A 27,751-nucleotide genomic window follows, 5' to 3' on the forward strand; every position below is an offset into this window, starting at 1 on the left:
TTATATAGTAAAATGCAGGTGAGACGTCACCTAAAATGTCTTATTAGTGATGTGTCAAATCATAGGAGATAATGTTAAAGTATGAGTAAAAAGTAGAAAAATATAATAAAGAGAAGATCTGCTGTTGCTTAGATAGTTAGTACAAGGTAAGACTATGATTAAAAGAATTTTAATAAAAGTTGGACAATTAAGGAGAACGTAAAGAAAAGAAAAAATTCAAGATGTTTCGTGATATTAAATCTGGATTGAAATTAATTTAAAGTTTGAATGTTCGTCACAAAGCTTCAGGTAAAGAAGTTATCTCTTTGTTGGTAGATAGGCAATTCGACATCGGGCGATCGGTCTTCGTAATCATCCGTATTATCCTGGAGAGGCAGCTCTTCCAATGCTTTTACTGGAGACACAAATCCAAACATAAATACCTTTTTAAACATTTACACATTCTCTAATGTAACAGAGAGTCCAATCGTTATTAGTACTAAAAATCCAAAAACAATGCAATAAAAAAAACTACTTACAAGAAAATGCAAAAATGAAACCAAGCCGTAATATACGATGAATCTTCTAAAGATCGCCAGAACATAGCCATGAAGTCTTAGTTCTAACTAAGTTTGTTTTTGTTGATAATGATAATACTAAATTCTTTACTACGTGTCTAATTGTGCGTGGTTTGGGAAAAGCTAGATGGTTTCTTGATTAGTTGTTCGCGCTGGACGGACCTTCAGAGTTGGTTCCTGTGAGGGGACAAATGCCAAGCTAATTATAGTTACATGCGTGGACACACTCACACGTGACGTTAGTTACATCAAACTGACAATCATCAAAGCATGAATCACCAAAGCATTCATCATTATATCGAAAACGCTTAATTGACAACAAAACTGATAAATTGTTAGATTAAAACGTGCAAGTACATTATTTGCTTATCTAACATTCCTAGTACTTGAATTTACAGCAGAGGTACTTTAACTGATTGTATTTGTGAATCTTCATTTTTAAAGAGTTCATGCTTTCGTTCGCCCCAGTAAAAATCATTCGTCAAACCTCCTGTACAAAAACATGCTTTGATAATTCTCGTAACACAAAAGTGACAAAAAAGTAAAATAAAATCAATCAATTGCCAAACATTACAGAAAAAAAAAGAAAACAAGTAATGCAGTACAGAAAAATTTCAAACATAAATGTAGCTAGTGAATTAAAACTTCTGCCAAATGATTATTTTTGATGCTTAAGCTGACTTTTAAGTTAAATAAACTAACATCCGTTACACACATTTGAAATTCAAATTCACCATCATACCAGCAGTTTCATAAATCATTTCATTACTGAAACTATCTTCATGAATTTAAAGTATTCTCGTAGTTATGTGGCGAAAATTATTTATGGTATGCAGTTCAAGGCAGAGAATTTTCCCGCATAATACACTTAAATAAACAAAAAGTATTTTAAAATCGACACGTTTTTTTACTTTGTCAAACATGAAAATACTTTTACGTTTATACTTACGAGTACGAGAACTTTTAGACTACATACTAAAGAAGTATTTTTTGGAAGACTTAATAATCATAAATGAAGATTGTAACGAATAAAGTTACAGAATATATATATCATTACTAAAAAATAATCATTTAGCGTACGATCACGATTCAGCGTCTAATATCCCACTGATGGGCATAGGTCTCTTTCTACATATAAGAGAAGGATCGGCGCTTATCTTATTGAGATCCTTCTCCTATATTCAACATACACTCATAGGTAAATAAAAAACCAGCTAACTAAAGCGGGAGGTCTCACCAGCTATGATCTTGCTCATCTCAGTGACCTGCTTGGCGAGGATCTGGTTCATCTGGAGCAAGTGTTCTCGCTGTCTCTTCTCTTCGCCGTCCGGGCTCTAATACAATAATCACTGCGCTTATGTACAGCCAACATTCGAAGCCGCTATTTTAAGCTTGTATTTGCAGATTATATTGCTTTTTGGGAAGCTCTTTTTGTTTTGAAAAATAGAAATTTAAATAGGGAAAATTTGTCAGAAACTATCTACAAAACTTTTTGCACTTTTTTTTCAGTGTAAATTCGTCAGAAACTATCTACAACATCTTTGCATATTTTTTTTTTAATTAAAGCCAATTTTAAATGCTTATGTAGACTGAGCTTTAGTTGTGTCGTAAAGCATCTTTTATTATTGGTGTTTTAACTTAAGACCAATTTCAATTGTAAACATATTCAAATAACCGTTTTTAATAAATAAATTATGATAATTTACAAAATCAAGTTCTTTTTGAAAATATTTGCACTAATTATGTAGCATAAATTCAAATTAATTGTGGTACGGCCGTGGGACAAAAACTACTCAGAAATCCACAAAATTTAAAGAGCATCCCAAAATTGTATCATTACTTTTTTGAAATGAGTCTGCAAACACAGTTTATCTAATCATATAGTTACAATATAGATAATTTAAATCATAAGAAATAATTGCATTTGAAATTAAAAATTATGAGAAAATTTGTGAAAATAGTCATGCAGATGAAGTTTGAGATACAATCTATACAACAATAAAAGCAGCGAACTATGCAAGATGCAATTTTCAACTAATGATTTAGTTAGTTTTAATAGTTTCCAACAATAATGAAGAAATGGAAAAGCATTTACTATGGGTTTGTAAGAACTTTTTAGTGATTTGATGAATTGGCCAGATTATTAACTAGTGTGATTGATATTTCTAATTCAAAGACGATACAATGTGACAGATTTATAGTTGGAAATTTAGTCAAGTTAGTTTTTCTTATGTCAAGGAAAACTCACAAAACTTTCACAGGAAATGACCCAATTCCTCTGACCCTCTAGTACTAAATTTGTACTGACCTTGCTTGGATCGGCTGAAGAACCGGTCAGCATCTTCTTGATAGATTCTACTTTTTCCTGCCTTTTCTGCTGTTCTTCTGGTGATAGTTCTGGGGGCTAAATTAAAAATGTAATTAAGCCTTTTAAGAACTTATTAATCAAATGTAATTAATAAGTATAAATTTAAGTTACACTCAGTTCAGCATTGTATCTATGTTTGCACATTTTTATCTTACAGGCTATAAGAACAGCCAATACTTAAAATATTAAATATAAGTTAACAAGCTGACTCCGCAAACGTTGTTTTACCATATTTATTTATTTATTTACATATAATAATATTGTAAACATTACAGATCTTATCATCTAATGCGTTTACAAAATTTCAGTTATATCGAATCTTTGGTCTCAATATACCGCTTTAGCGCTTTGCAAAATACAGCAGGTGTTGAAAAAAATATGTCTAAAGTTGGATCCCACGCCAGCACCCCATTAAGCAGAGTCAGTGCTCGAATTAACGGTGACTCTCGCATCAATCTCGAACTGTGTCTCATTATTGCAAACAGAGCATGCCGTCGAACGTGGTTATACTTTGGCACGCTCAGTAAAACTTAACACAGAGGGGTTAAAAAATTTGCCAGTAAGTAGATTATAAAAATATATAGTTAAAAAAACATCTCTTCTTACTTCAAGAGAATCATACCCTAGCATCCCCTGCAAAAATAAAGAGGGGTATATGCAAGGATGGCCTACAAAATATCCATATTTCTTGAAGTAAAGCCATCTTTAAAATTTCTTTTGGAGTTTTTCCAACATGTGTATTTTGCCTCATGTGGACTCCAGATAACTACGTTACTTTCTAGAACGTTTCTTACAAAGCTATTGTATAATATTTTCATAACCGCAGCACTATCAAGGTCACAAGATTGCCTCAAAATAAATCCTAATGATTTGTAGGCTTTAGTAGCGACATTTGTAATATGATCGGCAAAACTAAGATCTGAACGCATTAAAATTCCTAAATCACTTATGTTCGTTTGTCTATTTAATGTACAATTATTATCTAACCGATAATCGTACACAATCGGATGTTGCGCGCGCGTAAACGATATTACAGAGCACTTGCTTTTGTTGAATGTTAGTTTGTTACGGGCACTCCATTCCATGACGTTAACAATGTCCCGCTGCAACAACTCACAATCCGAGAAACTATCAACTGTCAAGAATAGCTTCAAGTCATCTGCAAATAACGGACAGTGAGTTGCGCTGATTATGTCAGGCAAATCATTTATAAATAATAAAAATTCCAAAGGTCCAAGGTTCGAGCCCTGGCTTATACCGGAAAGTGTATAATACGGCCTTGAGACGTGTTCATTAAACTGCACATACTGCCTCCGATTACGGAGGTAGCAGGAGAAAAACTTTAATAAAGACGGAGTGAATCCCGCAGTCGCAAACTTTCGGAGAAGCAATATGTTATTATCCCCCCCTTAATCCCCCTATATAACTTAGGGGTATAAAAAATAGTCTGTTCAGTCGTTATTTTAACTAACATTGTGATACGAGAATTTTATATATAAGATAAATCGACACCAGCAATTTATACTAAGCTAACTCATAAAAGTGAACTTTACAATAGAGGCTTATAAAAGGGAAAAACGTGTTACCTTTTATATTAATTAAGAATCTTATTTGAAATTTGGTATCTTTAATAGTTAATTTATTCATTGCAATTTCACAATTTTTATTATTAGAAAAAAAAAAACACATATATTCAAGTTGCATTAAGAATACCAACTTATCGAAAATTCGAGTTGGCGTAGTATAAATTGTTGGTGTCGAAATGATCAGTTTAACAGTATCATAAATTCCTAAATATGCCTGTCGTTAAATTACTTATTACTATTTCTTTATATACATAAAAAGGTCGGCAAAAAAGCGTACGGCTCACATGAAAGTAAGCTGTTTTTGTATCTTATAGAGCCTACAAAACCAGAAGCATGGCAACCGCGTTGCCAACCCTACCCCCGACCCTTCTCAGGAACTCTGGAACACAGCTCTGCTTGAGAGCAGTTTTATTTAGCTGTAATCTTCTGCAAGGTCGAGCTACTTCCCCAGACGGCTGTTCCAAATTTTGAGCAAGATATTTCTGTGGTCTACCTCTGTAAAAACTAAACAGCAAAAATATGTTAACAACTTACTTTTTCAGGTATGTAGCGCTCAGGTATGATGATTTTCTGAGGAGCTGCCAACAGTTGATCGATAGAGTCTGGAATTTTCCTCGAGGGCAGTGCAGACCGGACCACGTCCGGCGCCGCGCCTCGCAGAGCACGCTCCATGTCGGCGTCGTCCAACGATCTACCTAAAGCCTGTTTAAAATCATTGACTAAATTGAATGGGAATTATTTAATGTTTCCTTTATTCGTACAAAGATCTGCTCAAAGCCTGTCTAAAAATATTGACCAAAATTCATCAATTGGAAATAAAAATTCTGAAAATTGAGTTTCTTTTTAATTAATACAGACGAATCTTATTTCCTCCCACATTATTTTTTGGTCATGTTTACTACTTCGGCACTATCAAATAAAGGCTGATATTTAAGAGTTTTAATTTCGTTTTAAACAAAGTAGCTCGTTAGCTTTAGACAATGTAATATCCAACCTTAATGTAATATCCAACTAACAAAAAATATGTTTAGTAGTTACAAAGTTTATATATTGCAAACAAACAAATGTTTCCTCGTTATTTGTCAGTACAGACAAGCCTGTCGTAAGCGGGCATGTAAGGTGTGCACGTCCAAGGCGGCAAATCGAGCGACTCATCATGTTACTCAAAGTCATTGTCATAATAAATAACCATCCCACCTACATCATAATTACCATCGCAGCACGCATTTCAGCCTGCTGGACATAGGCCTCCACAAGTTCAAAGTTCAAAAGTTTTCTCAAATATAAAGGCAAGAAGAGTTAAAAAAAATTTTTGATAAATATATAAGCTTATATGGCTTTACACTTCAATTAAGAACAACAACTAAGTACCTTATGAAAATAAATGTTTTATTTTGTTAAGATTTTTTTCTTTTTCCCACTATGAAAAAAAAAGTTAAATAGACTTTTTTTAACTAAACTCAGAATATGCCACCCTACGTCTACACGCAGGGCAGCATAATAGGTATTACACATGGGCGATCAAAGAGCTAGCGTCTGGCGTGAGTTCAGACTAAACATTTCTAGCGAACATGTATACGGTAAGGTATGCGAGTACCTACAATATGTTGCTATAAATAGATTAAGGTATAATATAGAGTATTTAAGTAACACTTTAAGTAATACGAGCTTAGATATTAGCTTACGTCTTGATTGAAAACATCCTTAGGCATTTCATTGAGTGTCTTAGCACTTAAATGATGCGGTGCCGTGTAGTGTCTCCTCTTCTCCTTTGGAACTTGTCGTCTGTGCAGGGAACCATTATTAGTTTTATCTCCCGACATTTCAGTTATGATCTGTTTTGCAGCTTCACTCTTGAATATCGGAGACAACTCCATATTAGATCTCGTCAAACTGGCAATACTGCTTGTTTTCGACATAGGATCATTAGTTAATGTTCTAGAACTATCTGTAGGGCTGTTCAAATATTGAGTCGATAGAGAAACGGTACGATCGTATCTGTCATAGCCTTTATGATAACTGCTACTCAAAGATGATATGTCTCTGGAATAATCGTAGTTGGATAGGGAGGGACTTGATGGGTATTTCGGACTTTGGTCCATATTTTTCTCGTTATGGCGAAGATAGTTCGGAGTTTCATTTTGTGTCTTCGTGTAGTATTCTTCATATTTGTTATAATCTGTTCGTGGTAGCGATGAAGCTCGATAGTTATTTATGGGCTGCACTAATTCTTCTTCTAGAAACTGGTCTAGATTGGCAGTGATATTGCTGGTAGACCAATCAGACATCGGTTGCAAGGATCTTTCTCTGTCTCTATGGCGTCTCTCACTCTCTCTTTTAACAATGCGAACAGTTTTGATCTCTTGTTTTTCTACGTTTGATAGGTTACCTGTAAAAGATTAAGATTTTTTTACTGACTACATGACTGTAATAATGGCTAACCCAACCAATCAAGGACTTCGTTAAATGAAAAGTTATATTTTAATTTTAATTTATGGGTTGTCTGGAAGAAATGGCTAATTAGGCATAAGTCCGCCCATTGTACTTCACTGTCTGTAACTATCTTTATGCTTTGTTAACCGACTTCCAAAAAAGGAGGAGGTTCTCAATTCGACTGTATTTTTTTTTTTTTTTTTTTTTTTTTTATGTATGTTACATCAGAACTTTTGACCGGGTAGACCGATTTCGACAAATTTTGTTTTAATCGAAAGGTGGTATGTGCCAATTGGTCCCATTTAAATTTATTTGAGATCTAACAACTACTTTTCGAGTTATATCTAATAATGCGTTTTTACTTGACGCTTTTTTCGTCGACCTACGTTGTATTATACCGCATAACTTTCTACTGGATGTACCGATTTTGATAATTCTTTTTTTGTTAGAAAGGGGATATCCCTAGTTTAGTACCATGATAAGGAAACCAGGATCTGATGATGGGATCCCAGAGAAATCGAGGGAAACTCTCGAAAATCCGCAATAACTTTTTAATGGGTGCACCGATTTTGATAATTTTTAATATAACCGAAAGCTGGTGTTTATCATGTGGTCACATTTAAATTTTATCGAGATCTGATAACTACTTTTTGAGTAATCTTTGATAACGCGTAGTCTTGACTATTTTTTCGTCGATCTACGTTGTATTACTTGTCGATGTAATTGAAGTCGGTTTTTTTTTCGTTTGCGAGCAAACACAATTATTTGTAATATATTTGTGGTGTACAATAAAGTATAAAATAAAATAAAAATAATTTGTAAAATGACTATTCAAAAATGTTTTGAAGCCTATTTAAATAAAGTAATTTTTAAATTTGTTTTTCATTAAGCTTTTATTATATATAAAATTATAGTATACCTAAATAAAGTTAAGAAATAATATTTGTAAATTTTCAAAAATACACTTACCAAAAGCTGTATGCTGCATATCTTCACTATTAATTGGTGACGCCACATCCATTCCAGGCGTTCTCGTGTCAACATATAGTGGTGTCTCAACGTTGCTTTGACCATAATGTCCAGGAGGAAGAACCGGGCCTGACATTTCATAGTCGTAATCAGATTGACCATGCTCGACTGTGTGTCCTGTATCTAAATTAGTTTCCTGCCATGATGAGCTTGATGAGGTTTGGTTTCTAATGTGATGCGGTTGAGGTTGTTTACCTAAAACAACCAACATTTTTGAATTTACTAAAATTTGACCATTATTTGACCATTTACTGTCTCTTTTAATGTATTATTTTATATATACCAAAAAGTAGTAAAACAAGCTTACACAGTCCGTCTGATAAGAGGATACCCGGGGCTATGGAAACCTTCTGTAATACCAGCATTTTAAGCGCTTTGTTAACTCTAGTCCCAACCATCTCCAGGTGCTCTGGCTTTCTTGCTCACCACAGGAAATCAACACTAGATACTTAAGATCAGTATTGTTTAGCTGTATGTTTAGCTATAAGCTACGCTACGGTAATCGCTTAACATCAGGTGAACCACACGCTTGCTTGTTGACCTAGTTGTATAAAAAAATACTTACCAGGCATAGAGTTGTGAGTGGTTTGCAAAGCGTGTGACTGTTGCGTGAGATGTCTGACCGCGCGGCTCAGTTCTTGTCGCTGGCGCTGTAGCGCTGACACCAGATGCTGGACTCTTGATACCTCTGCAAACATTATTTTTATTTATTTTGTAACGTAATATAAATTATATTTATTAAAAACTTCTTTTTATTATTTTAAATAAAATTACGTTTTAATGAATATTACCTCGTAAGGAAATCTGTATATCTAGAGAGGACTCGTCCAACAAGGCGTGTCCAATGTGATGTGAAGCAACGTGGTGTATTAAGTTTCTACTGACCAGAAGCTAGTCGTTATATTTCTAGCTCGCTGACGCAGTTTGTAGTGACCCTACTTTCTGCTTAGGGGTTGTGGGTTTGATTCCCGCTCGGAGTCGGTTTGTGATATCTATTTATAACTAACAAAAGTAATAAAAAATATACATGTACCTATGACTTCTTCTAGACTTTCACCTATGACCCAAGCATTAAATTGCTTACCTTTGGAACAATTGAGTGTGTGTAAATTTAAGATATTCATTTATTTAGTCCACACTCACCGTCCTCCAGCAGAGCCGTGGGGTGAGGGTGCGGCGTGTGCGCAGCGCTCCCTCTCTGCGCGCGTAATGCTCGCCTCAAGTGATGAAGCTCTCTCTCTAGCCGCGCGTTGTCTGCTACTGTTTGCTCCAGTTTCTGTTCCAATATTATTATATATTTTTTTTATTGTTTACCCGTCCCTTTAGATATTACAACACAGATTACTTTCCATACGCATCTACATATTTGACCCCTTCGTATTACAGATCTATTTCTGTGAGCATCTACCTTTATTACATTTATCTGATCTGACACCGAAATAAAAACAAATATTAATAACAAATTAATGAATACTTTATGGCTTAGTAAGAATGAAGTAGAGAAAAAATATATAATGCAATTAAATTTAACAAAGTAATTGTAAAAATTATAACAAAAATACATATATGATACTGTAGAACTCGTTACCTATTATAAGTTACAAAAAATCAGCATTATGTTTACATATAATAGTTGATGTTTTTTTTTTTTTTTTTTAATACAAATAGGTTGGCAAACAAGCGAACAAGGGCTGTTATTAATTAGCAAAATTTTTGCCCTACCATCGTCTTTATTGCCGATAGTAAAAATGATTAAATAATTGCTCTATAAATTTTTCGCTTCTTTAAGCCTTTCATATATATATATATATATATATATATATATATATATATATATATATATAGATATATATATATATATATATATATATATATATGCTAAATAGAATCACGTTATATATTTATGTTAACAAAAAATGAAAACATATTTCAAATATAGTGCACAATATTATATCATAACGAATTATTTTAAAAAAGATAGCAAGCAGATATACTAAAAAAAACTAATTGACTAGATAGTGATATATACAGACAATCATAATACAGGCCACAAAAAATTAAAAAGGTTAAGCGACATTAAAGGATAATTTTTATATTTCGGTTTATTTTATTACATTTTTAATGCAGATTTGTTAAGTTTTAGAGTGTATGGCAAAAGTTTTTTTTTTGTTTTTTTTTTTTTAATAATAATTACGTACTCACGAAAGCTATCATTCACAGTGAGTCTATCAAAGTAGCTCGTTTATTTAAACAAAATTAATTTTAAAAATGGGCTAGGAATTTTTTCACGTACAATGTTATCTATTACGTGGTTAAAAGTTGAACAGCCTATACCGAGTATATACTTGCATGCTAAGTAAGCCTGTAATTGTGATATACTTAATGACACTTTTAAATTAACAATTGTACAAAGCTAAGGAATATATCCTTAGTGAATGCTACGTTGGCTTCCCAATAAATATATAAAGAAATAAAATTAAATAAATTAAAATAAAAGTGCATGGTATAGATGAAAACCTTATAAACCTTAGAATTGTGCGCCAACATGGCATGCACTCGGGCGAGCTCAACTTCTAAGCCACTCGACGTCTGAGATCTTCCACTGATGTTGACACTGTCGAGTTTGCTGCGAACTCCTGTAAATAATAGAAAATACTAGTAGAAATCTTCTTCAAGCTCTTAATTAATTATCAAAAAATATGAATTAATTAGCTTTAGACTCTAAGCGTTCATCCTTAATAGTCTTGTACAACATTATATAGAACTAAAATGTATGAGTTAATTCAAGTATGAATAATTTTTTCTTATTTGTTTATTTTATCTTCAAACTTGTAACTAATTTAGAATATAGAATGGAACAATGTCTGTCAGAGGAAAGAGAAAAATTAGATGTTTAAAAGTTGAGTTTTTGTTATTTAATAAAACTTGTAAGTTCGAATAGGCCAAAACATAGAAAATTAGAGACCAGCATCAGATCACTCTAAATCAATTTCATAATTATTATGATCGAAAATTAGATATTTGTTCAGATACTGCAACAAAATACGTACCAGTAAGTAAAGAATCAATAGCATCTTTATCAGTTTTAAGTCCTTGGAGTATAGCTGCCTCATCAGCTAATTCTTGTTCCAAAGCCCATAGTTCTGCGACCCTCACTCTAGCGGCTTCAGTTTCTAGGGCTTTACCAGCTGCCGCGCTTTCTAGCCATCTGAAAATATTTGTCAAAGTATTTAAGATGTTTAATGTTTTAAGATACCAGAAATTCAATTACTTTATTGAAAAAAATCTTGTAAAAGAAACATGACTAACAATAACATGATTAACCGCTGCTACTGTATCGTGTCCTGTACCCAAAAGTTATCTGGAAGAAATCGCTCTAAAGCAATAAGATCGCTTTTGTACATCTTGTATTATATCTTTCTTTATATGTGTCTGTATTTTGGTGTACATTAAGAATAAATAAATAAAATAAATAATAAATGACTACTATAATGCATTTGACATAAGCAAATGTAAATAATTGTTTGTTCGCAAACGGAAAAAACCATATTCAATTTATATCGACAAAGTAATAAAACGTAGGTAGTTGAAAAAATAATCAATTAAATACGTTTTATTACAGATAACCCAAAAAGTATTTGATCTCGATCAAATTTAAATGGGAACATATGGACATCGGACAAGCACCAACTTTTGATTAAAAAAATCAAATTGAATCATAAAACCACATTATTGTTTTCTATATTGAAAAGTCGTATATTTTATTCTATATATCACGTGACCTAAAACACGAGTGACCTAAACAGGGGGGTCGGGCAAAAACAAAATTTTGTCAGTGCTGTAAACAGCTATATAATAATCTATCAACTTTAACTTCAAGGAGTAATAGTTGTGCTCTTTGTTGAGTGCATTTTATTTGTAGCTATTTAACACGTGGTTCAATAAGTCCCGAGACTAAGTACTAAAAAAAGGTCTTTTTTATAAAATTAATTTTTATTCATCAACATAGTCTCCTCCAAGAGCGATACAGTCCCTCCAACGCTTTTCTAACTTTTCTATCCCATGTGTGTAGAACGATTTGTCTTTGGCTTCAAAATAAGCCTCCGTTGCTGCGATAACTTCACTATTTGAGTCAAATTTATTACCCTGAAGCATTTTTTTGAGGTCTGCAAACAGCCAGTAATCGCTGGGGGCCAAGTCTGGCGAATAAGGGGGATGAGGAAGCAATTCGAAGCCCAATGCGTTAATTTTGGCCATCGTTCTCACGGACTTGTGATAAGGCGCGTTGTCCTGGTGAAACACCACTTTCTTTTTGTTCATGTGAGGCCGTTTATCCGCAATTTCGTACTTCAATCGCTCCAATAAGCACATGTGATAGTCACTATTTATATTTTGCCCCTTTTCAAGGTAGTCGATGAAAAGTATTCCATGCGCATCCCAAAATATAGACGCCATAACCTTACCGGCCGATTTCTGAGTCTTTGGACGCTTCGGGCGGCTTTCACCAGCCGCTCTCCACTCCGCTGCCTGCCGATTGGATTCCGGAGTGAAATGGTATATCCAGGTTTCATCCATTGTTACATACCAATGTAAAAAATCCTTTTTATTATGATTCATCAGCGCCAAACATCGCTCTGAATCATTGATACGTTGTTCCTTTTGATTAGTTGTAAGCAAACGCGGCACCCACTTAGAAAAAAGCTTTTTCATGGCCAAATTTTTATGTAAAATAGTGAAAACACTACCAGCTAAAATCTTCACTATCTCGGCTATCTCTCGCACTTTTACCTTCCGATCTTCCAATACGATTTTGAGGACTTGGTTAATATTTTGTTGAGTCACTGCTTCATTTGGACGACCTGAGCGTTCACCATCATTGGGGTCCATGCAACCGCGTTTGAAGTCGGCATACCACCGACAAATGGTTGCTTTAAAGGGACCTGATCCTGCATAACATTTTATAAGCCATTGCTGTGCTTCAACGATATTTTTTCCCATTAAAAAACAATGTTTTATCAACACACGAAACTCGTTTTTTTCCATTGTATCGAAATTACAACCGTAGCGTCACTTAAATGTTTCAAAATCAATAATTTTAGTGTTCCATTTTTAAAAATTTGGCACATATTCTTGTATTGATAGCCAGTACTTTTTAAAAATCAAAAGAGTTTTTAATATATGCGCCATTTCCAGGTTAGTCTCGGGACTTATTGAACGATCTAGTATTTATTAAAATGCAAAAGGGTTTTCTAAAATCAGATAGTACGAATCTGCCAAAAATGGATTCAATGATGGTTGCAGTTTTTTGCATGTAACCCAATCTTCTGTTCTGTCGAATTTCGGTATGTTAAAACATTTTTGTAAGTATTACTTGTGTTGTATTATACTGTTTTTTTTTTTTTATGTAAGTGCCAGGTATGCCTAATTTGAAAAATAATGTTAGAAAGTGTGTGTTATGTTTTATTCCATAAGTTACTGCCAAATTAAGACTTAATAGTATTTTTAATGCTATTATTTGTACAGCTAGATACTACACACCAACGATAGCTATTGTAATTCATTATTTTACACAAAAACACCAAATATTTGTAGCTGGTAACGTTGAACGACAAAGAGTATATGTATAAGATATTGAACTTTTGACATATTGAACGAGTTCCGCGAGTTCGGTCTTACATGCGTTAAACACGACTTTTGTTATTAACCACGTTACGTCACCAAAATGGCTGATAGCGTTTTCGTGGAAATTAAAAAGGTTTAAAATGTAATTTAATTTTATGGCATGAAAGCGTGTTTATTTCGCCGATTTTGACGTGACAACGTCTTATAAATTGGTTTGCCGGGTGACACTTCAAGAAACTGCGTTACGCTCCGCTCACGTTATGCGCTCACAATGAGAGCGAGTGAGAGGCACGCGTCCCTTCCACTCGGGCAAAATCACTCAGATAGGAACAAGTTAAGTTGTAGTAAACGCTGTTTCATTGTACGCAAATGTATTGCAAGTTATTGTATGTATATTTGTATATAATTACGTATGTATGTGTAAAGGTAAAAATAAAATTTTGTTAATATGAAATTCAGTGCGAGATTCTTTGTATAAATTAATGTTTTAAATATAATTCTTTGTATAAATAAATGTTTAAAATTGTTACTATTATTTCATCCTTCTTCCTACTATACGAATGAATATTCACATTAAAATTATTTTACCACTCAAAGTCGTTGTCACGTAAAACTTTCGCCCGTATACCGACTTTACAGGCAACCAATTTTTTTTTTGTAGCTTTTTATTGGAAAATCAACATTTAGAAGTAAGTTTTTAAACATAGTGGAATAAAAAAACGAAATTCCTTAAAATTAATTTAAATTTTTTTTAAGTTACATTATCAAAAAGTTACCTCTGTTGCTCCAGAGCATGTTCAGCTAAGACTTTTTGCCTCAGTCTCTGATTTCTTTCCAACCTCTCAATAGTTGAACCAGGTCTATTGTAAAGTGACCCTAATTTAACCATATTATCGACTAATTGTACTAAAGGTTTGCTCTTTTCATACTGGTTTTCAAGTTCCATTAATTGCATTTTCAACTGTTCTAAGCGTTGTAAACTTTCTTCTCGCTCCATGGCCTTTAATGAGCTCAAACAATCCTAAAAAAAAGTTAATTGTAATTTTTATTATAATCTATCAATAAGTAAAATAAAAAGAACGTATCAACAACAAAAGCCAACATATTGAATGTATTAAATAAATGAACAGATAACAAAAAGGATGAAAAGAAACCTTAATACTACTAATTTGGGCACAGCAAGTTTCAATGGCTCGGTGAGTCGCTGTATGACGTCTTCTCAACTGAATCAAAAGTAGAACTAACTCCTCGTGACTTCTCCCAAGAAGTTCACCGGCAGTTGGGATATCGCTCATGTCTTGATTATGAACCTCCTTACGCTAACGCAAAAAAAAATCAAAGCAAAAAAAATGAAGCATGATAAAAAAAAATAAACAAAACGTTTACTGATAAATATTTATATAGACTAAAAATACCATATCATCATTTTCAGTATTCCTTCGTATTCTTGGGCTCACAGCTCTGATAGGTTGTTGTTGAGCTCTTGGTGGTGACCTAGCCCATGATTCTTCTGCTGTCACCGATGTATTTAACTAAATTGAACAAAATACATTCCATTAACAGAATTTTCTTAGAATTGGGTAAAAAATGAGATGAAAAATATATATTTAAGTTTAAGTAGTAATTAAGGTATTGTTACCAATTTGTGAAATCTAAAAGATCTTACATTTTGTTGCGATGTCGTTATCTGTTGTGAGTCATATTGCTCATTTGAAGGTTTTTCTTCTACCCATCGGACTCTTGGGCTAACGGCCCTCACTGGTATATTGCCATCCCTATTACCCCTCCCAATGGATGTGTTACTTCCGAGAAACGATTTTTTTGATAAATTTTGCTGGTTTGTATGATTGTTGTTATTGTTAGTTGGGCTTGGTTCGATATTTGTGCCAGACATCGTCATAGAAGCTGTAAGAACCAATTATTATCATATTTACTTAACGACGAAGCATTTTAAAATTCAACGTTTGTCGAAGTTAAACGGTACTATTAACAAAATGATGGTAAAACATGATAAAGTGCTAATGTATTTAAATATTAGTAAAGACTTCATATTTACAGGTAATAAAGTAAATAAGTCATAGTCCATGTTAGGTCTTGCATGCCAAACATTTTTGTACACCTTATCTTGTTTAACCCATCCTTTAAAAGAAATACACAAAAATGTTATAAATAACATTTCCACATAAAAATGCCAAATTATTTACAATCAGTTTTGATTTTTTCGTAAAGTTTTAATATAAATGAAACTTACATAGTGTACCTTACAGGACCATGCTATAGGATACCTTCATTGTTTGCACTGTCAGTTCCATTGTCCGTGTTATAACTTCCTATATGTTCACTGGCACGCATACCTACGACTGTACTCCGCACGCGACCTAATTCGCCTTTCATTAAACCGCTAGACATTAAATCCCATTGCCGCAGATTTTCTCTGTCTATTTCAAATTTTCGTCTATTTTTATTGCAATTTCTAGGCGTTGGCGCGTTTTCTGTTGATTCTATTGTAAGCTGTTCATATACACCTTCATCAGTTTGCTCCTGATTAATCTCAGAATCTTTTGCTAGACTAACGTAAACATCGTTTTCGTCCTTATCTTCGCTCTGAGAATCTATTTGCCTATCTACTTTGACTTGAGCCTGAATGTCACAGTTAACATAAGTAGAATTAGACTTAGATTTATTCAAAATAGATTTTTTTATACGTTTTATGCTATTCATTGCAGTCGCATTAACATAAGGTCTGTCTTGTATAGAATTTTCAATAGATATAGCATCTAAATCGTCCAAAGATCGAGCATGGCGATGAGACACACGTCTTAAATTGTCCCGCCACAAAATATCCTCATCCCAATGCTTCTCTCCGTGATATATAACATTTTCATAAGCACTTGCTTCGTTTTCAGCATCGTAGTAAACTGTGTTGGAAGAATTTTCGCTACAGTGGGAAGACATGCTTCCCGTTGAAACACGTTGCACGTTATTGTGATTGCTTTGGTTTGGTGACGAAATATGGTCATAGTTTTTTTTGTTTGAACTCTTTTTACAACTAAGACTAGAGATTAAGTTCATTGATTCTGGTATTTTAGAAGCTTTGTTACTAGTTGACTCATATATGTTTTTGAAATCAAAATCTGGATTTTTCTCAACAGCACTTAAAAATTCAACTGACACACTTTTAGCAGAAGCTGCTAAATCGAAAGGTTGTTCAGATATTACGATTTGATTACTGCGTATCGGATTATGGATATGTGTTATTTCATTTTTTTTCTGCGTTGGAATTCTCCTTCTTTGATTATTTAACTTACGATGAATATTTGTATTTTTTAGAAAATGTGACACAGGAAGCACATTAATATGTTCTTGTGACGAAAGATCTGAGTAATAATATGGTGCGCTATGTTCTGTCGAGCTTTCTCTACTATGAAATCCAGTCGTAGCAGAAGAACTAGCTGTTTCCAAGGCTGGTCTTAAAGACAATTTCTCAGAGTCAAATTCTTTTGTTTTATCAGCCAATACATTATTGTTTAGATTTTTCTTTTTTATTGTATCGCCATTGTATTCTTTTCGATAAAAAGAAAATGGTGACATAGGTAATCCAATAGAACTGCATGAGCTTTGGGACCCTGTGTGTTCGATGCCATTTTTACTAAGACATCTGGACTGAGTTTCGGAACTGCTTCTTCCATCGTCAGAAACTAAAACTAAATTTTGAGTTACAGGTGTACTTGACGAACGAGCATGACCAATAGTATTTTCGTTGTTAATAGTTGAATTATTATTTTTCAGTATGTCACTGTTTGTGCTAATCCTATTTGATGCAAAACAATGAGGTTTTATACTATACTCCATAGTAGGACTTTTTAAAGTTTGTAAATAGGTATCTAAATTAATATTCGAGTAATCGTTACTTAGATTAGGAATTTCAGATTCATTAAATTCATATATCGAATGATCAGACAGAGGTCGTCTTTTATTCTCATTTTCGAAATTAGATATTTCAAATGGGTGTCGCAAATCTACAATAGAATCAGATTCAGTTGAAGGTGCCGCATCAAATTTACTACTCACATCTGACTCTAAGGATAACCTTGATCTTTCTTTGTTTATTTTATGACTTTCAAAAGAATCGGTTTCGTTATCACTATTGTTAAGTCTTTCTACGATAAAATTATTTAAAAATTGGCTTGACGTTTCCAGATACTTATTATTTTCACTTGTTAGACTTGCCCTGCTATGACGAATTTTTTCGCCCCTTGAAAGAGTGTCGTGAATCGAAGTATGACTGCTATATATCATTAGAGATGTTGTTTTCTTTTTTACCTTACTCATTTTTTGATTTTCCCTTGTTAACATTTTAATTATAGAATTATCTTGTGAAATATCAGATTTATCTAGTTTATCTAATATATACTTAGAAAGTTCTTCATCTAACGTAGCATCAAATGGAGGCGAGGAACTCGGTACTAGAGCCTGTACTATTTCACTATCAAAACTTTCTGGTCTTTCTAATGTAGATCTGCTACCGCCAAGATAATATGAAGCTGGGCGAAAATTATCAGAAATACTAAATCTATTGAAAGGTGAATCCAGTGAATTTTCTTTATCTTCTTCTTCGGCTTCAGATAAATCTAATCTCTCCTTAGAGCTTTTTTCTTCTTTAGAAATCCTTTTCAATGTTTGTTCTTTTGTATTTGCAAAATTAGATGCTGTATCAATTAATGTATTTGATTTAACTGAGTCTTCATTTGATTTTATTTGTGATATTACACTACTTAGTTCCATATAAACTGGTTCTGACTTTTCGTTATTTACGCATACTATCTCATAAGTTTGCGTATCATCCTCTTCGTTACCCACATTCATTTCTACGTAAGGGTTGTCTTCATAATTAAATGGCATATTTTGACCAAAAACGCTTATATTTTCCAATATTGTTTTATGCGCTGGTTCGATGGTAGAAATTTTTCGTGGACTCATGGGCAGATAATGATCTTCCCCTAATAAACGAACTGGCGGTGTTTCTGACTTTTTAGCTATTTTTTCTTCTGTAACTGCAGGTACGTTGTCCATATTTACTTTCACAGCAACACTTTCATTGAAATTTTCAACTTCATTGTCCGATGCCAACAAAACTTCATCTAAGTCATTATCTGTATATTCAATGTTTGTTTCTGAGTCAGCTTCACTATCATGCGTTTCATAACCTTCATTATCACTTAATTGTGATTCACGTGAACATTCCATTTTATTAACGGTTCCCCTGGAGGTCGACGGAACTACCTCTGGTTCCTTCTTAATGGAGTTAAAATTTATGAACTCATCCTCGCCACTGTCGATATCAGTAACTATTTTAGGCAGAGAAATTGTGCAGAGAATATTTTCATAAGTATTTTCTACAACAGACGAAGTTGCTTGATCAGTTAATATACTTTCTGCGAGTGAAGTAGAACTAAGCGCGTGCGGAGAAGTCAGCCGCGATAAGGTAGGGCTAGTGGCATTAACATTATGGGACCTTCCTGCCTGCATATCTCTCGTATTTTGCAGATCAGTGCCCGGTCTTTCTTCTGGGGTGCAAAAGCGAAACCATCATCTTAATATTTTTATTATTGTTTTTATTATATAGTAGCAGACTTACTGCTGGTGATGTGCTTGTTAGTATTAATTTTATATTCCATTTTAAAATAAGTATATGTTAAAATAATAAAACTACTCATACAACAATACCAAATTAGAAATCCATAACCCACCACCGGTACTATACTAGTTGATTTTTTGTTAGTGACACTAGTCCCAGCAGGCAGGAAGGTACCTTTCCTTGAAGCGCAGTCATCATTATAATATACTATTGCGAGGTCAATGTAAGTATTACATAGTTATGTATAATTACGACATAATATAATTAAAAATGTATTATAGCAATGGCATTTTTATATTATTTCATTATATTTATGTATTTACTATTAAAGAACTATATTGGAATGGAAGAATTGGGAAATAATAATATGATAGAATTAGTGTCGCAATGAAAATGGACATAGAGTTCAACTATTTCAATATACAAGATAAAAATATATTAATTTTACTTAATTATATGTTCTACTATAACTAACTAAGAATCGAGTTTCATGCATTAATAAAACAGTAAATACATGCTAGTTATACATATTTATTTACTATAAAGAAGTATACTAATTACTTCTTCATGCTATTTAAGTAAATATTTTAAACTTCACTATTGAAAAGACGAATCTTACCTTCGTCGTCTGAAGAATAACTGTTATATGATGCGTTTTTATACGACTTAGGCTTATACTGGTCTGACCGCAACGATTGTCTGCTTTGATTTAAAGATCTCGCTAAAGAAATGGTTGCTGGAGTGCTTTTTCTCGTAAGAGGAGATTGTAACATTCTTTGCTTCCACTCTAAAAGTCTTTTCATCGATTCTTCACGCTAAAATGTTAATAAAAGTATAATAAAAAGAAATAAAATAAAAAGGAAAAATAAAATAACGAAAAGATGCAATCATACCTGTTGTACTTTCTTTTCACCTTCTCTTTCAGTAGATGAAGGAAGTCTTGCACTTGCAGATCTAATAAATCCTTCAATATTCGATTCATATCTGTTTGCATCATTAACAACGCCACTCATATTAGAGCCATCGCTTATCACACTACCGCTTCGGTTAAAATAATCCTTATGCTTTTCTAGATTTTTCTCTTTTAATGTCCAATTAGAGTTCATTGCTTCTAAATCACTATACTTTGAATTATGACTGACGTTATCTCGAATATTTCGATTGACATTAAACTCAGTTTCATAATTATTATTGACAGTTTGAGCATATGGTGACTGCAATTGTTTCTCAGCTAGTCCGCTTGCATATTTATCTAATGGAATTTGTATATTCCTAGGCCCAAGTCTTTGTTGTTGCAAATATTGTGCTGACTGTCTCATTTTTTGTGCATAACTTTCCTCAGAATAATATTTATCTGAACTAGGATCATAATAAGAATTAATATCTAGGCTCGATTTGGGACGCTGTGGTTGTTTCGGTGGATCGTAATTACTTCGTGATGGCATAGTTTTGTTAAGAACCTCATTTTTTGATTCATATTCTAGAAAATCAGCACTATGAGGACGCGGCATTGGTGGCTGAATACCACTTGCCTGCATCTTCTTCCTTCGTAAAACTGAAGGCCCACTAAAAACTTTTTCTTGAGCCTGGAAAAAATAATGAAAGAATTATGAAATTGAATCTGTACATTATTAAGTTTGCGAAGTAAATCAATACAATTATAACATACATAAACAAGTTGATCTTGTGGAGATTTGGGATTAGACAGACTCACAGCATCGCGCGATGGATTTGGTGACTTTGCATTCAATTTTTCGTTGCCGTATGCTGCATAAATGTCTTCATAGTCCCCAATATTTTCGTTATTATATGATGACATCGTTTTGGATCTTCTATAAGCGTCTGGAGTACGTCTTTCAGCTAAACGCTCATTCATTGTACTTGACAGTTTGGTGAATTTATTATTTAGGTCACTATACATTTCCCTTCCATATACACTTGCATCGACGTATGGTTTAGTATTCATTTGAGACTCAGGATAACTCTCATTGTGAAACAAAGTTTTATTTGCATCAGCCGGAGGTCGGGTTACTTCGTCGTCTTTGTGTTTCTGTTCAATTCTCTCCCCATAATCTTGGAGAAAAGGATTGTAGTTTGGTTGCTTTTCATAACTACTTTCGATTTTATCATCTGGCTGTTGCTGTTGCTGATTTTTCCTAGTGTCAAAATAAGGAGATTGTGGGTTAGATTTGTTCATGGAGGGTGTATGATTCTTACCTAGTGATTCTGAAACAGTATTTGTTAATGGTAATGACAAATTCTGCGTATCATAAGGCCGTTTAGTTTGAAAAGGCATTTGCGTGGGCGGTGATTGCAGGTTGCGAGTGTAAATCTCCTGTTTAGTGCTATAGTTTGTGTCCGGGTATCGAGTGTGGTTGGTGCCTTGACTATACTGTGATGCAGGTTTTTTAAGTAGATCATAATTTGGATCGTACCTGTAAAATTTTCATTTTAGAAAATTTGTATTACACATAATATGGAACACAAATTAAGTGCTTTTCGAAAAATATTAAAAATAAATATATAATACGTACATATCAGGACTAGGTGAATTGTATCCATCATTAGATCTTCTTGGTTTAGGAGGAGCGTTTGCATAAGTCGGACATGCTCCTTCGTCGTCATCCTAAAAATAGAAATTTAAAATATGAAAACGCACACTGAACTCAGGACACTATAATACTGACGTAAAAATAATATTTGCGTAAAAAAGCCATACTTACACCAATGCCATTTGAAACATTTATAAAGTATTTCTTACCTTAAGAAATAATAAATAATATAAGAATACATTTAACAATTATAGACTACTTAAAATATACGTAATTTTCCGATACCAACAGCAACTTTGCAGTTATGACCGCGCATAATATCTGTCCTTGTTCACGCGCTAGTGAACTAACTGTTAGTCACCTGAATGGGTAAATGATCATGTACAATAAATAATACCTACCTCTGTTTTCGCAGCTACTCGATCATTTTGTTTTTGCTGCTGATCACTGAAAAAAGAAAATATAAGATAAATAAATCATATATTATTGATCCCACTCGTCTTCAAAGAAATTGTGATATATAATTGTAACAGCTTATCCAATGTTTACTTTTCAAACATATTATTAATTGATTATCTTACGTGGAATTTTGCATAAGAGCAGCCATGGTGAGTGCTTTAACCCACTTCAACATAGCTTCCTGGTCTAACGCAGCTAGCACATACGTCCGCATATTTGCGTGTTCCAATTTAAAAGCATACTTCCGCATTACTTTATCATCTGCAGTGCACGCAGATACTCTGTACGATGGTAGAAGAACTGATCCTAGAAGTTTTTCTTCATCTTGACCTGAAAATAAATCAGAAAATGAAATGAGTCATATTTCTCGATACAAACATATAAAATGTATGAATGATAATAATATATTTTTTTTTCTTTTTTTTTAACTATATTACATTATTATTACTTACTTTTATAATAGAACAAGCAGTATTCTGATAACACGAACCACCGCTTCCGCCAAACTTTCAGACCATCAGATCCTTGTTTATATAGTAGTCCAGCCATAGTTACAGGGGCCGAAGGTATTCGTTGGGCCGTTGGAGAGCGTAAAGCTTGAGTACCACTACTACTCCGTCGACTTTCCAAAGAAGGTGATTTTATACTAGGTGTACTTGAGTCGCTTGATTTCATCGGTGAGACCATTCCAGAACTGTTCTTATGATTGTTATATTCGGAAGGTGAAGAGTGACATTTAGACTTGCCATGGTCTTGTATGTTTTGTCTTTCCGTCTCCCGAAAATCAGCCTGATTTGATTGCCATTGCGTTTCTTGATACTGCCTGTTAGGTATTTCTCTATCTTTATACTCATTGTTTTTGGCATACATATCAATATCCTTTTGTAAATCTGGACTACTATAATCTTTAAAATCATTTTTGCTACTGTATAAATCTCGATATGAACTATCTGAATAAATACTATTTTGCAAATTTGGTGGCGGTTGAACTCCATGAATCTGTTGTAGCAATAACTGCCGTTCTGCGAATTTTTGTTGTTGATGCATTTGAGCCTGATTTTGATAATGCATTTGTTGCTGTATTTTCATTTGTTGTATTTCATTGTACTGTCTTCTTAATAATTCGGTATTACTTTGTGGTCCTATTCTATTTGAATACGGTAGATATGGCTTTGAACCGTACTGATTAACATTAGGCCTATAGGTATGTTGATGGTTTTGGTATATTTGGTTACTATCTTTCGGTGGGTTTCGTTTTAAATAATCTTGATAAACTTCTGCATTGTATCCTTTAGGCATATTTTGCAATAGTTCGTGATTAACATTTTGATCTACGTGGATTAGTGTTTTTTCTAGTCTAGGAGGCGACTGTGTATAATTATAATTGTCATTAGCTCCGTAATGTCTAGCGTAATCGTGGTTTTTTCCAGTACCATACATATCGTGTCTGTTTTCAAGGAGCGGTGATCGTGCATTCATGTTGGATTGATATTGACTTTGCAATAGCTGGTGCATGACGCCATTGGGTTGAATTTGTGCGAACTGGTTGTTTAAATGCACCGGTAACTGTGACTGCTGTGGTGAATATATTTGGTCAGGGTGGACATGGTGTGCCATTAGATGTTGCTGTGTGAGCGGTTGTTGCGTCGCTGTCACATTTTTTTTATCCTCCATTTGATAGTCTGTCTGAGTAACCGGTGGATCAATCCTGAAACAAGAAAAATAGTTAATTATAATATATTAAGTTACTTACGTAACACAAAAATGGGTTCATTTAATATGGTTGTCACTTTGATGAGGTATAATAACGCATAAATTTATGCGATAACGCTTCGCGTGTTTGCTAGTTCATAAACATTCAAATCGACCGACTCAATCGAATTGTTACCATCGCCGTTTGATAAATCAGACGTTCGATAATGCGTGTATGAAAAATTGCAAAGGAATTCCAAATTACGTTATAACACGTAATATTTTAATAATAGTAAACTGAAAACATGAACGTACACTAATTAGTAATGCTTGATGTTATTTTGATTTAACACCATAGTTCACGTTGTTATAAAAATAATTACAATTGTGTTTGCTCGCAAACGAAAAAAAATGGCTCTAATTACATCGACAAGTAATACAACGTAAGTAGACGAAAAAATTAACAAACGTACTAATCGTGAATACGATTTTCGAGGGTTTCCTTCGATATCTCTGGGATTCCATCATCAGATCCTGGTTTTCTTATTATGGTAACACACCTGGGATATCTCCTTTCCAACAAAAAGGAATTATCAAAATCAGTTCATAAATGACGAAGTTATCCCCGAACATACATTAAAAATATATAAATATACGGTCGAATTGAGTAAACTCCTCCATTTTTTAAGTCGGTTAATAAACACGCTTTGTACCCTTAAATAATAAAAATTAATTTTTGCATTAAGGTTTATGATATAGTAAGGCTTATGATATCAAAATAATATCCTTTCTTATAATAATCAGAATATTAAAAAACAATTTTTTCATATTTTTATCTGTCTGTAATAATAGCTAAACCGATTTTAGCGGGCACGTAATAAGAAGTAATTATGCCACATTTATGTAAGACAAAAGGTAAGAACTTGTAAAATCTATATGAATAAAAACGAATGTTGCTAAGCGCATAACTCGAGAATGGCTCTAACAATTCTGTTAATTTATTTTCTTGTATGTTCTGAAGGTTTTAATACTTAAAAAAATTAAAGTTTTTACATTATTAAATTTTTACTATTAACTATTGACAGAACAAAGTCTGTTCGGGCAGCTGGTTATAAATAAAATTCGTTTTAGAGAGCTAATTATACTTACTATTAATATTGATCTAAATGTAATACGTAATAATGAAGTCTTAAAAACAGCTAAATATTAATTAACAAAGAAAAGATTTTTTTTTTTATATCACTAGGTCGGCAAACAAGCGTACGGCTCACCTGATGGTAAGCGATTACCGTAGCTTATAGACACCTGCAACACCAGAAGCATCGCAAGCGCGTTGCCGACCCAACCCCCCCCCCCCCCAGGAGCTCTGGTCACCTTAATCACCAACAGGAACACAATACTGCTTGAAAACAGTATTATTCAGCTGTGATCTTCTGTAAGGTCGAGGTACTTCCCCAGTCGGGCTGCTCCATATTTTGAGCAGGGAATTCCTGCTGTGTCCTACCTCAGTTTCAGATAAAAAGATAGCGAACAATACAACATCGTTCCTACACAAATAATGTAAATACATGATTTATATGCTTCAATAGATTTTCCCACACTTATTGAAATGATAAGAACTATTAATATTCTGATATAATAATTATAGTTTATTAATATATTTTCATTTTTTTTTTTTGTGATTAATGACTATTATTTAAAAAGTTAATTTATTTAATATTACAAATATAAAGCTGAACTATGAATTATTTAATTTATTTTATCTGATAAACTTAACTTTTATCTGATTAACTTACTTTATATTACTTATATTACCATTTTTAAGATTAAGACCTTTTAAAGAATTAAGGCAACGTAATAATTAATACGAGATTGTCCCAAACGGCCTAATAAGCACTAAAAGTATTTCAATCTCTTAAATCGACTTGGGAAACACGAAAGTAATAAACATTGCCTTTTCAATATAATTTACTTTTAATAGCATTTATTTCACCACAAATCATTCTAAAGTTTTACATATCTTAGTGACCACTTCGGAAAGTATGTATTTGAAATTACGTAATTGAGCCTTAATAACGCATTAAAAGTGGAAAATAGGAAACGACAAATTAAATTTCTAATAATAAAAAAATTAAATATCGCTTTCTTTAATAACAGTCTGCTCAATGTTTTTCGTCATAAACTCTGTAATATAATTTACTAATAACTTACATAGTAATAAATTATTTGATTAAAAGGTTGTTACTAATAATAAATTTAAGCTTCATTGCTTAAGCAATTAAAAGTTGGTTAAATAATAATTATCCAACAACATTATAATGCAACAACTAAATTATTTCGTAACGTTTATTACATCTTAACAACAAATTCCAACATATAATCTAAATAACATAATTCCGAAGTTGTGACGAATGAATTTAGTATATGACTAAAACTAGAGCAAACAAAATCACGATTCGATATTCAGATTATGTGAAAAAGTCACGCAACAGGCTTTTAATTAGTTGTCTTGCTAGCAACTAATAACCCATCCGTAGACTAATGACCGGAAATACAAACACGGGTTGTCATGTGACCACTTCCTCGCTTACTAATGACTCGTCAATCATTAACTTGAAGAAAAGAAAAAAAGGAGCAAGTTATGGTAATTATCTCTATTTGTAAACCATCTCAACACGATACGATGATACTTTGCATTTGCTTTAAATACAATTCGATGTATACTGAAATATAACTAGTAAATCTTTGTCACTATAAAATATTGTATGTACCTACTTTAGATTTTCAACGTGATGGTAAATTGGCATAACTTTCGTATTTAGAAACCGATTGACATAAAACAAATACTAAATGTTAATCTAAGCTTGCAACAATATATTAGTAAAAACCACATGTAAATCAGATAAGCCGTTTCTGAGATTAGTGCGCACAAACACACAGACAAACAGACAAAAAATTCAAACAAACATTGTTTTGAGTGCTAGTAGCCTAAGTTACTCTTTATTACATCATTTATCTGCTAGTGAAATTCCCGTCCAGCTGTTTCAGAGATTAGCCGGAATAAACAGACAGACAGACAGACAAAAATTGTAAAAAATGTTATTTTGGTATATGTACCGTGTATACATCCATATGCATTCAGTAAAAAGCGGTTATTTTAATATTACTAGATACACTCCAATTTTATTTATTTGTATAAAGATGACAATCAAAACGAAAAATTTACAAAGTCAATCTGATCAGTTTCTAAGAGCACTGTTTCCAAATAACTGGTTATTATTTTGTCTTAACATTGTTTTCTACTTCGTGACAGGGTTATAATGCGTTTTTCATTCATAAAGTTGTTCCCAAGTTCACACTGAAACTGAAAAACTGATATAAAACAATAGTAGCAGTGCGACATCAGTACGACAAACTTTGACATTGGGCCTTTTTAACCAACTACGAAAAAGCTCAAGTTCGAAAAAGGAGGAGGTTTCTCAATTAGACCGTATATATATATATAATATATATATATATATATATATATATATATATATATATATATATTTTTTTTTTTTTTTTAATGTTCGAACGCGGATAATTTCGTCGTTTATGAACCGATTTTGATAAGTATTTTTTGCTGGAAAAGAGATATCATACCATAACAAAAAAAAAACAGGATCTGATGATGGCATCCCAGAGAAATCGAGGGGAACATTCGAAAATCGTAGTGGTGATTAGTGCGTTTGTTAATTTTTTTCGTATACTTACGTTGTATTACTTGTCGTTGTAATTAAAGTCAATTTTTTTCGTTTGCTAGCAATCACAATTAT

At 33.1% G+C, this 27,751-nt stretch overlaps 1 protein-coding gene across 1 annotated transcript; it reads right to left on the reverse strand.

The window, feature by feature from the left end:
- Positions 1-215: 215 nt before the first annotated feature.
- On the reverse strand, positions 216-27,360 carry LOC123664274. Its single transcript, XM_045598866.1, has 23 exons — positions 27,353-27,360; positions 22,697-23,952; positions 22,367-22,574; positions 22,187-22,232; positions 21,768-21,859; positions 20,903-21,668; positions 20,127-20,819; positions 19,853-20,048; positions 15,881-19,162; positions 15,262-15,500; positions 15,011-15,127; positions 14,750-14,914; positions 14,372-14,616; positions 11,024-11,229; positions 10,483-10,609; positions 9,117-9,253; positions 8,539-8,661; positions 7,914-8,168; positions 6,197-6,900; positions 5,046-5,213; positions 2,866-2,961; positions 1,795-1,891; positions 216-394 (listed from the first exon to the last, which is right to left on the reverse strand). The coding sequence occupies exons 1-23, from the start codon at positions 27,358-27,360 to the stop codon at positions 285-287; spliced, it is 9,336 nt and encodes a 3,111-aa protein (XP_045454822.1). The 3' UTR covers positions 216-284.
- Positions 27,361-27,751: the final 391 nt, after the last annotated feature.

Source organism: Melitaea cinxia, chromosome 21, assembly GCF_905220565.1.
Source record: "Melitaea cinxia chromosome 21, ilMelCinx1.1, whole genome shotgun sequence".
Lineage (NCBI taxonomy): Eukaryota > Metazoa > Arthropoda > Insecta > Lepidoptera > Nymphalidae > Melitaea > Melitaea cinxia.